Genomic DNA, 12157 nt, shown 5'->3' on the forward strand with positions numbered 1-12157 from the left:
GTATAGTGGGAAGAGGCATAAATTAAAACAAGGGGGATCCAAATGGGTTGAGACAGTCAAGTATTGGAACAGGTCACTCAAAGAGGTTGTGTCAACTCTGTTCCTGGAGATTTGTCTGGATAAAGCCCTGACCTCGTGATTTACACATTTTGAGGAACCTCCTAAGTTCCCTTTCAACCCAAATTATTCTCTGATTAAAAAGTTACACGTGTTAAGATGCAAGTATTACTTTAATATGTTAAATATCTTAAGAGCCATTAAGAAAATAGCAGTTTGGTTTGATTAAATCATCTGCCTAAAAACACAGAAATGTTTTTGGGGAAAGAGTAGAACAGTTATACAGAAACTTTGATCTGCTATTACTTACTTTTTTATTTATTTAGTTCTAGAAAAATTTGACTTCTCTGGAAATTCAGGCATAGAAAGATGCAACACAGCCCAAGTGAAGCATAGTAACAATCTGCCAAGTTAAAAAACCAAACAAATGAAAAGAAATAGGTAATCCTGGCCATTCTGATCATACTAATTATTTTACTCATGCTGAACACAGGAACAGTCAACGTTTTTCACCTCTTTTTATAACAGATGACAAAGCCATAAAAGCAAATAATTGAGAACAAGTTTATTTATTAACTGGGATTGAATTGGTGTGATCGTTATCACAATTCAAGGAGATAAAATATCTTTGACAATAACCTTCTTTCCCAGTCTATTCACAAAGAGTATTCCTAAAGAGGAAAACAAATTTGGAAGAAGACATCCTTACTTACTTTGGAAATATATCCAGCTACGCATTTTGGTATTTGAGCAATAATTCATAGAAAGTATGTTTGACAGCTGATAGAAAAAATCGTAAAAGATTTTTTGTTTGTTTGTTTCCTTGTGGTTTTTAATTTAAATAATTATTCTTTGGTCATGGTGATTTCATTATTGGTGTTTGGTCTTCAGGAATTCCAAGAATAGGAAAAATATTAATTTTCAAGAGATATTAAATATCTCTTGAAAATTATCACATTTTGTAAGGTATTTCAAGTCTTGAGAAAAGGCCAAAATGGTACTTTGTTTCTTCTTTGACATGAAGGGGAAAAATGGTTTTGAATTTACATTTTTTTCTACTTTAGGTCAATTTGCTCCATTGATACCTGCTCACATAAAAACTGAATACATCTCAGCTATCTTTTATGTGCCACCCTCCCTGAGATTATGAGTAACAGAAATTATTTTAGGGATATTTTAAAGATGCTCGAATGAATCAGGGACATTTTGTCCCCAATTACTCAATTTCTAACAATTGTTATATTTTATTCAGCATTAGGCTGATTTGCTCAGAGTTGCCCATGGATGAAAAGTGCAGTTTTAGCCTTTTCCTGCATGGCTTGCAGCTGTTCTCATGGAAATTCTGCTGCTGACATGTGAGACAACAAGCTCAAGGCTTGATTTCTTTCCCCTAATGTTTGAGAAATTAATTTTTCCATAATTGTTTGAAGCAATTTATAAAACCACCAGGAAAGATCTCCCTGCCTGCTCTCCAGCTCTGTGTGCCCTCCTGCTTCCTTCCAACTCCCCATCCTTGGCTTTAGCCAGCAACCTCTTGTTTTCCTAGAACCTCCTCTGCCCTGGAATAGTCTTGAGGGAAAGTAATCAAAGTTTATTTTCTGGAAGGCTGCAAGGTGGTTTCTGGGAAGGGAAGACATAAAACCGCAATGAAATCTGCAACAAACACAGAATTTTAGTGGCGAACTTTTGAGATCAGGTAAACTTTTATGGAAGTGGAGGGATGGGTATGTTTGGAAAATTTGGCACGAAGCCCAGTAAAGTAATTACTGTATTCCCTCTGTGCATTGCACAGAAATTGCATCTTTTCATGCATCATTCACAGCTCCCATTACTGATACCACAACGTCTGAATTACTGTGAGCATCAACAAAACAAACACCACTTTGTCCAGATGAAGCTTGAAATCTTGTGAGTGGATGTTGTAGTTTTTGGTTTTGCTTTAATATTACACACAGCTTCCAGACTGTTAACCTGATATTGAAAAGTATGGAATAATGAGTACTCTTGCCTGGCTGTCCTATTTCTCTTCCAGAAATGATGTTAATTTGTGCTGGGAGCAAGGGTTACTTCTCGTATTCATAATTTCGTGCGCTGCTTTAATGGGAGAGGCAGGCAGACTGCAAAGATGGAGCAATTTCACTGCAGTTAGTTTGGCACTGGCCTCCAGCTGTTGTTCTCACAGCAATGGTCTCCTACAGCTCAGCAATGTGAGGTCAGCTGAAATCATGCTGTATCTGGGGAGAAATTAAAAGACATTGCTTGACAGGGGAAGGTACAGGCAGTCAGCACATACAGAAAAATTATTTACAAAGTAAAACAAAGCCTCTTGGTTCAGGCTGTGCTCTCCTGAGGTGTTCCATGTATGTCTGGAAAGGACAGGTGGAAGAATAGGTTGTCTGGTAGGAGGATTTAAATTTTAAGATCAAGCTGTCACTGCTGTTGTGGAGTGAAATTTGAAGTACACTTGAAAGGCTGGTGGCAGCTTGTGAATGAAAAATCCTGGCTGTGTGCCTCTAAGGTGATCTTCTGTGCCTGCTCAGGTGGGATCATTGCACAGGGGGCAGGTGGGGCTGCACTGGCTCAGGAGCTCCCTGACCCTTCACTGAATTAGCAATGTCCTCCCAGAGGTCATAATCAAAGAAAATATTTTGGAGAAATCTCCTTGCAGAGCATGCACTCGGGTTGTGTTTAGTGGATGGATTCTATCCAAAACCTGGCCAGATTTCTTAATCAAAAATGCAAAGTGTTTTTCTCTAGCCTATTCTCAGTATTTTTGTTCTGAGAGGAAGGCATAAAATATAAACTTTGTCAGATCAAGCATTTCTGTGCTCCATGCTCTGTGGGTCTCAAATTAAATACTCTTGGATGCTGCTCGTTCCTGTGCTGGCTCCACCAGGATGGACTTTCCATCTGAGTATTCCCATCTGCACTAGTTAATTTAATACTTGATCCTCCTGTTGCTGACAACTTCCACACATTTGATGTTGCATTTGGATGGGTTTTACTGTCCCATTTCAAAATATTGGGCTGAACCAGAGTAGGGTTTTGTTTTTTTGTCCTGAGCAGCTGAAGAGCATTTAGGATTATGTGTATCTTATATGAGGTCCTCCAAATATACTCTCAAGTTTATAGAGCTTTGCTCACATCCTATCTGTGCAAATAATTCAAAAAAATACTGAGCAGACATCTCACTGAAAAAGGTATTTATCATATATTTTCTTCTTTTCCTTTGTAGAACCTGGTGGCTTAGAAAGTTGATTTTCTTTACTATGCATGGGCTAACAGTTGTTTCATTTCCATAACTTGCCTCTTTTGGAGTTCCTTGACTTCCTTTCTTTACTATGCATGGGCTAACAGTTGTTTAATTTCCATAACTCGCCTGTTTTGGAGTTCCTTGACTTCCTTTTTACCTGTTTCTACTATTTGGACAGAATTAGTGACAGGAGGAGGAGTATGAAAAATGGCTGAATTCTTGGGGCCTGGTACCAACAACTTCCGCAGGTTCACTCAGGAATCCTTGGCAGCCATCAAAAAGAGAATTGCTGCCAAAAAGAAATGTCCAAAAAGTACCGCAGAGCAGAAACCTGAGGAGAAGGATCGTCCTCAGCTTGACCTCAAAGCTTTCCAGAAGTTGCCAGCTCTCTATGGAAATCCTCCTCCAGAGCTCATTGGGGAACCACTGGAGGATGTCGACCCGTACTACAAAGATCATAAGGTTAGAGCCAACCAAGATCCTTGGATTTTATTTTTAATTAATTAAATTTAATTTATTGCATTGCCAAAAGTTTCGGTGGAAAATCTGTCAAAGGGCTCTGCCTACATCCCTTTATACAAATTCTCATCCCATTCTAGGTTAAACAACGCATGCAGTTGGCACAGCTGAGTGATGTGCTGTAATCTTTTTTAAAAAAAGCTGAACTTTAAATTTTTAGAATGAAGCAATATGAAATCAATTAAGTTTTGAATCAGAATAGAAGCAGAAAAAATAAATTGGATAAAGGAAGAAAAGGGGGTTTGGAAAGAAATTATAATAATTAGGAGTTCTAGTAATTTTGTACATACTTTTGTACATGATTTTGTAAATTTTCGTAAGTTCCATAGTTTTGAACAATGTGTTTCACTCCATCTCAATACTTTTGTTCCACTTACACATACAATAAATGATACTTAAGCATAAAGATTATTTAAAAACAATTGCTGATGAATCCTTACGACCTCCTGACGCAAGCTCCATATTCCAGTTGTGACATACTGAAGAATATGGTTTTCAATAACAAACAGGGAAATGGAAACTAATCCATTGGGAATTACGCTGTTTGCTTGAGAGGATGTTAAACACTGAACTAATTTCTACAGTCCAGGAGCTAGAGGATCACTGTCACTGAAAATAATGAAAAAGGCTGCAGTTCTTCATTGCACCTCTTGTATATCTTGACTGAATGAGGGTTTTGTTCTATTTTAAGAGAATAATCATTAGCAAGATTAGTTTTGTGCACACCTCTTTGCAAATCACAAGGCTGAAAAAAGAAATTTATGCTAAGGAATAATTTGCAGCCTGAGAGCTGAAGTTTCTAATGAAAGGATAGCAAATGTATTCAGCCTTTCCAGTTAACCAGGATAAAGTGAAATTCAAGCTCTTGCTCATGACTGACACAACAGGATATAGCACAAATATAAGTTTTGTGTTCAACTTCCTGACAAATTCTTGTTTGTTTATTTTTAAAAGGTTTTCATAGTGCTAAACAAGCAGAAAATAATCTACAGATTTACTGCTACACGTGCCCTGTGGATCTTCAGTCCCTTCCACCCAATACGAAGAAGAGCAATTAAAATTTTAGTACATTCATATCCTTTTATTGGCTTTATTCACTCTTTTTGATTATAAAACCCTACATAATCCTGTGCTTTTGTATTTTACAGCATTGAGTTAATCTGGTCTTTTCCTCACTACAGGTAGATTCTAATTATGAATCACCTTAGATAATATTAGGTGATTATTATTAGCTATTATTAGGTGATTTTGGTACTTTTGTGATACACAGAAATAAGTTTTGTGAGTATTTGGCTTATTAAGCAAGATTTTCTATAGATTTGTGTTTTCAGCTCTGATATTGATTTCTTGATGGGTCATAAACAAGTATCTTACTCTGAAGCCTTTTCCAGTGAGAAGACTGATAAGATCTCTCTCCTCTTTTTCATCTTCTGCTTACCCAAATGTGGGAATTAAATTCAACTCATGTGCCAAAGCTGATCAACCATTGGCCAGTTTTGAGAGAAAAGGTTGAGTTAGGCAAGCACACACAGGAAACAAAACCCATATAAACTTAGTTTCTCTGGGAAATAAGATGCAAAAAGTGTACATGTGGTATATGAAAGTAAATATTTCCCAAATGCTGTTGCAGGGAATGCCTTGGGAATATAAAGGTAATATACATCCCATCTCATATATCAAATTTAGGGGGTGAGAATCACGAGTGTATTGCTCCAGTTTGGCATGGGGAAGGACACCTGAGCTGTGGCTTCAGACTGAACCAGACCCAGAGCGGAGTCTGTGATGTCCCTGTGTGGATTTCAGATTTCCAGCCATCTGTGGTGTGAGGTAACCCCAATGGCTCGAGTTGTCATCACAGCAGCGTGGAGACATCCCTGGAACAGCAGTGCCTCTCATCTGGGGCTTTATCTGGGCGGAATTTGGCTGACATTGGCATTTCCATGAGTGGCTCAGCACCTTCTAACAGCTGGACCATGCCTAGAGCTAAAGCCAGGATTTGTTTCTTGGTGAGGATGGATAATGGCAAAGATGGATGTCTTTCCATATGGATTGCCCACATGTGGGGTACAACAAGGCATGAGATCCAGCCCCAGATCATGTGTAGCCATGATATTTTCCGAAAAATCCTTTCCTTAGGATTTTTCCTCCTGAGAAGCTGAGAGGCCTCAGGAACAAAATGTAAACAATGATTATCTGCTGCTGTGGAATGCAACAGGTGGATCTGAGATTGGTCTCATGTGGTTGTTTCTAATTAATGGCCAAACAGAATAAATCAAACCTTCAGAAGCATGGAGTCAGATCCTCATCTCTTCCCTCATCCTAAGACCCCTGTGAACATGGTCACAATCATGTCCTTGAGCTTTGGTGTCCACATATGAGGCCGCTGCCCAAGCTCCTGTTCTCTGGGCCAGCAGGTCCCAGGCAGCACCTGGGGAGCCCCTGGAGCTGGCTAAACGTGGGCATCACAACATAAAACCCCATTAATCTATTAGAGAGCACCCGAAGGAGGGCAGTGAAGATGGTGAATGGTCTGGAGGGGAAGGCAGTGGCTGAGGACACTTGGTATATTCAGCTGGAGAAAACTGAGGGGAGACTCACTGTGGTCTTCAACTTCCTTGTGAGGGGCAGTGGAGGAGCAGACCCTGATGTTATTGCTTTGGTGACCTGTGGCAGGACTTGAGGAAACAGCTGGAGCCAAGCCAGAGGAGGTTTAGGTTGGATATCAGGAAAAGGTTCTTCACCCAGGGGTGGCTGGGCACTGAACAGGCTCCCCAAGAGAGTGGTCACAGCACCAGCCTGAAGCAATGCTCTCAAGCACATGATGGGACTCTTGGGATGCCCTGAAAAGGGCCAGGACTTGGCCTTGATGATCCTGATGGGTCCCCTCAAACTCAGCATATCCTGTGATTCTGTGATCTAGAGCTGTTTGAGACTCCTGCAATCACACTGTCAGATTTCATGCTGTCCTTTGGAAGAGAAGAGCTCTGCCAGGTCAGAGGTAGGTTTGGGCTCCACCTGTGTGATTTGGGCAAGTGTTTAACTTGTATGCCAACAAATGAAACTAAAATTGCATCCTTCCACCCAATCCTAAAGTAGTTGAGGGTCCTTTTTCCAGGCTGGAAACGCTTAGAGCAGCAGATCTGTAATCAATACAGAAATCCCTGAATAACAGCAATAGTGTGTTGCCATCTAGCATGGCTCAAAATCACTGAATACCTGTGCATGCTGTTCTTACAAGTGCTTTAAACAAAAAGCCAGATAAGATCAACCAGTGGCTGATGCAATGTTTAGTCACATTTCTGAATCCATGTCATATCCTTTGCCTTCACTCCCATGACTTACATGGTTCACCTGGTTTATCATGTGCACCATCATAACTAATTGTGTATTCATGGCTCGCTCTGAGTCACATAAGTCTTCATCACCTTCATGGAGCACATATGTTGAGTAAGTATCTGTGGGTATGTATGCTTTTTATTTATGTAGCTGTACTGAGTTATTGAGACTTGACACTTTCATTTGAGATAATTTGTGGGAGATTTAGACAACCCCCCCTTGTCTTAAGGGGGTTTTTAAATTCAGATTTTATTTGAGGAAGTAGCTTTGTCTTTAAGCCTAATATATACAATAATTTTGGTGTTATAGGAGAGAATAAGTGCTGATTAAGTCCAACTGTTGAACTGGCTTCATGTCTGTTCTGCTGCTCCAGTTTTCCCACTTTCTGAAGTTACTCAGTAATTATTTTCTCTCTATCAAGATGTATTTCCTGTTGTTACTGATGCTGATTGAGCACATAGGAGTTGCTGTCTTTCATAATTCTGGCTAATTATATTGAAATCCTGAATTTTGCTCTAATAAAATGTTCTGTCAGAAGCGCTTGGCCTGCAGAGTGCTGGTAGAATGGAAAGCTTTTATCTTTGGCTCTGCCAGCACCTGCAATGTTAAATCACAATAAATCCATGTTTTGCAGTCAGTCTTGAAATGTATAATGCCATGGATTTATTGGTTTTGGGGCTTTTTTAGAGATTATTTCAACTGTCACTTTTTCACTTTGGCAAAAATACTAGAATATAAATACTGATGATTCTAACACCTAACATGAAGGAGAAGATTCCCAAATACTTAGTATTAAAAACATGCTTAAAAGTATTTTTTTACTATACCATATTAAATGACACTGAAACAGCTTGGAATGGCAAACTGTCATGCAAGCAGGAACAAAACTCTGCATGGTATTAAAACACCAGAAGATGCAGAGGTGCCACTCCACCTATGAGAGAGTTAAAGGTTGGATCAGAGTTGTATCTGCTGTTGACATCAGCTACCATTCAAATGCATTTCAAGAATAATTTCAGAATACTTCTTTCCAAATAAAAAGGGAAGCATTACATCCATATAATTTCTTAGTGCATTTGCTGACTACCAAATGAAAGCCTTTTGAATTCTGTAGGGATATCAGTGCCTCCTTGAAATTATAAGTGCACTCAGTTAAGTCCAGAAGAGCTTTTACTGATAATTTTCCATTAATAAGAATAATTGCCATCTTAAATTGAAAACCCTCTACTCTTGTATTCCTCTAAGTGTTTTTAATATTCTACACAGAAATGGTTGCTGTGTGCCCAAAGGAAAAAACACAGCACATCACACCTTCACTTGGCCACTTGAAAGTGGAGGAAGATAGAAATTTGGATCTTTATTTTACCCAGTAACTGTGAGTCTGGTGTTTCTGAAATTATGGGGTTTCGCAGGAAGAATTTGGAAAAAATTGTTGAATGCCAAAAAGTGTGTTATGGGTTGCACACCAATAGTCACGTCCAGGTTGCAGTCAGCTACTGTTTCCAGCTCCATGTGACCCAGATACTGATGGAATACACTGAAATCCATCAGAAATCTGTTTGTTCTCTCCAGCATTGTCTCGCTTTGCTGGCCCAAACATTAAATAGTCTGACTGTGCCTCTTCTGTTGAGTTCTAACACTGCTCTTTCCATTTGGCTCTTTTCTCCTCTCCTTAGATATACTTTCACTGGCATTTACACTTTTGAATCATTGATAAAAATATTGGCAAGAGGATTCTGTCTAAATGAATTCACTTTCCTCCGGGATCCCTGGAACTGGTTGGATTTCTCCGTTATTGTCATGGCGTAAGTGGGAACAAATAAAATATGGATTACCTGCCTCCTCCTTCTGTGCTAGAAATTCTCATTGCTGTGGTGCAAAAAGCTGTATGTGATTTAAAAACCAGCCCATGGCTCCTAATTGCACCTGAAACTGTCTAAAACATTGACTTTTCCCCTCGTTTAGCACTCCCTGTATTAAAATAATGTTTTAGTCTTTCAAGAAGGGAATAGAGCTGTGCAGAGCAAGATATTCCCAGTGTTGGGTATCTGTGAAGGGATGTGTTGAGACTGGTGAAATGCAAGAGCTGGGTAAAAATACAGACTTGCTGACCCCATGAATGAAAATATAATTTTGCAGTTAGGGTGATGGGTATAGACACCAGGATAGTGGATTAAATTATGGCTCCATCTCCAAAAATTGTAGTTAAAACCTGATTTTCTGGTAATTAGCAAGCTTCTATATCCTGGTTAAAGGCAGCTACAGAAGGGAGATCAAAACAGCTCAGCCAGCATTTGTAAATTCATAATATTGAGTGGTACCTTTGTATTTTAAATGAATGATGTCTAAAGATGCTCACACAAAAGCAGCTGTGCACAAGCCAGGAGCCACCTCAGAGGGGAACAAATAATGAAAAAATGCATTTCAATTTGATAAACAGACAAATCCTTGATATGTAGCTTTTTAATGCTTAAAGCATGCTTGGAAAGATTGACATCCAGGAATGACCACTGTAAATAACTGCCCTGTTAACTCTGTTAGAGCACTTGGTATTTCACATCTGCTCTTTACAGGTATGTGGGAATAGTCAATGTACGGTGGAATGTGTCAGTCCTCCGGACTTTCAGGGTTCTTAGGGCCTTAAAAACCATTTCAATAGTCCCAGGTAAGAAATCTTACTTGCTGAGTACTTTCTCCTATTTACAACTCATTCTTTGCTTCATTCAAAATTTTGGCTTTTGCCTGTATTTTTTTTCCTGTGTCTTTCATAAGTTGCAGACACAGCTGAATTTGTGCACACAAAAAGTGTCTCAGTTAATCTGTCCCACCCAGAATAAATCAGGTGTTAGAAAGAATATCAAATATAGTTTGTTTTCATTATGCTTTTATAGATGCTGTTAAGAGTTTATAATGTCAGTTTTACAGAATGTGTGTGTTGTGGTTCCACAGAAATAATTCTGCATACTGACGACTCTTTACTACTAATTATTTTACATCATCAGTCCCTGTCAGGAGAAGTTCAGATTGGATATAATCTTCAGAAATCACCAGTGTTGGAAGCGTAATTTGAATTAGGCACATTACTTTTCATGGATAAAGAAAACTGATGTTCTCCGGTTCGCTATCTTTGCATGAATATTTTTCAGGGATTAGAGGAACATCTTGAAATTGTAGGGTCAAAGAAAGGAGGAAAAAATATTTCTCTCATATTAGTCACTCTCACCCTAAAGATACTTGTATAGCAAATATATTTGCCATATATTATCCTGTAATTCTTATACTTTGGCTTTTATACATTGTTTTAAATCTGATCAAGTATGATATCTGAATCTCAGTTTTTCATCCTGTTTTTCCTTTTTATATTGTTTTTTTAGGGCTCAAGATCATTGTAGGGGCCCTTATCCAGTCTGTTAAGAAGCTTGCTGATGTGATGATCCTGACTGTTTTCTGCCTGAGTGTTTTTGCCCTCATAGGCCTCCAGCTTTTTAAGGGCAATCTCAGGCAAAAGTGTATGAGGAACACTACAGAGTTTTGTAATAAAACATGGAACAGTTATGAAGAGTTTATTAATGATTCAGGTAATTTTTTCCCCCTAATTCTTCTTTAGATGCTATAGGCACCAATGCACACATGTATAATCACTGCTGTGAATTAGGATGTTTTGGTTGATGTTTTGATGAGTAACTACCTGATAATGGCCTTCTGATAGCCAGAGCAGCTTGCAGGCATCCAGGAATGCATTCCTTCCCTTCATTATAAGAAAAAGCACTCCCAAATTTTCCAGTAACATCCAGATCTGTTTCCCTGAATGATATGACAATAACTGAAACATGCATTTGCTCGTTCTCTGTTGTAATTCCCCAAAGTTCAACTTTTACTACAGGCTGAAGAGCCCATGCATCTTCATTTTCCTGCTCAGTGAGAACTGCTCCGCAGCTCCAAAACAGAGGAATTTGTTGAAAAGTCAAATTACTTCCTTCTTGACATCAAATATATCTTATTTTATGTCTTATATAAGATATCTACAATACATATGTTTCATGTTCACACCTTGGCTGAGGCTGGTGGTGGAACCATGGAGCAGAGATCTGAAAATGCATCAAAGCATTCCCAGAGGAACGCCTGTAAGATGCAATTCAGAATAGCAAAGCAAAGCCTTGTGTTAAAGGAGAAAACTCAATATATGTGAAAAAAACAGACTGAAAATAATCAATGTCTGTGCCAGAAATATGAAGAAAGCTTCATCACTGAAGAAAATCTCTCCCAGTGAGTTCAGACACAGCAGCAAATGTACAGGAAGAAAAAAATTTTCCCAGGAGAACTCTGAAAATACCTGAAAAGTCACCCAGAATTGCTGTTTGTCCACACTCTCTGTGGGAGATTTGTTCAGACAGGATTTTTTCAATAACTTCACAATCCAGGAGAAAAAAGTGTAGAAAAGATTTTTGAGGAAAACCTTTTTTTTTTCCTTGTTCCTACCAAAAGACCACACATAAAAACCAAGTAATTTACATGTACAGAATGCTGTAAAAATCATAATTGAAAGCAAACTTGAGCAGGAATCAATCAGTGACTAGAACACCACAGCAGAGACCATGGATTAGACAAAGTTGGGCTGAAAATGCTGATTTTCTGTGCTGAAGAACAAGAAGCAAAAATATCTATTTTTTAGTATATGCAGAACTTTGAAGCTGTATAAACACAATGATATGGAGAAAACAGCTCGAGAAATATAAAATCTGTGTTGCTTCACAACCTTTGTGTTGTTCAAATCCTATGCCAAAAGGAATAGGAGAGCCCAGACAGGTTTAATGCTTGGTAGATGCCTTTCTTACAGGATTTAGGATGTACATCCCTATAAGCCCAGTTTTCTATGGAACTATTTTTATGTATTTGTATGGACTGCCTTCTTCCTGGTTTTGTAGGAAGTTCCCATCTCCTACAAGGAGGACTAAATGTTATTATGATTCAATCACTGAATCTTTTTTAAAA

The 12157-nt window shown here is 38.7% G+C and overlaps 1 protein-coding gene across 1 annotated transcript in view; it reads left to right on the forward strand.

The window, feature by feature from the left end:
* Positions 1 to 3517: 3517 nt before the first annotated feature.
* The window catches only part of LOC131554836 (sodium channel protein type 5 subunit alpha-like), a 33738-nt gene continuing 25098 nt past the window's right edge, over positions 3518 to 12157 (forward strand). Inside the window, exons 1-6 of the mRNA XM_058800432.1 lie at positions 3518 to 3772; positions 4784 to 4902; positions 7172 to 7276; positions 8842 to 8970; positions 9739 to 9830; positions 10540 to 10743. Coding sequence (XP_058656415.1) covers positions 3518 to 3772; positions 4784 to 4902; positions 7172 to 7276; positions 8842 to 8970; positions 9739 to 9830; positions 10540 to 10743 — 904 coding nt within the window. The remainder of the gene's footprint in view (positions 3773 to 4783; positions 4903 to 7171; positions 7277 to 8841; positions 8971 to 9738; positions 9831 to 10539; positions 10744 to 12157) is intronic.

This window comes from Ammospiza caudacuta, chromosome 1 (genome assembly GCF_027887145.1).
Source record: "Ammospiza caudacuta isolate bAmmCau1 chromosome 1, bAmmCau1.pri, whole genome shotgun sequence".
Lineage (NCBI taxonomy): Eukaryota > Metazoa > Chordata > Aves > Passeriformes > Passerellidae > Ammospiza > Ammospiza caudacuta.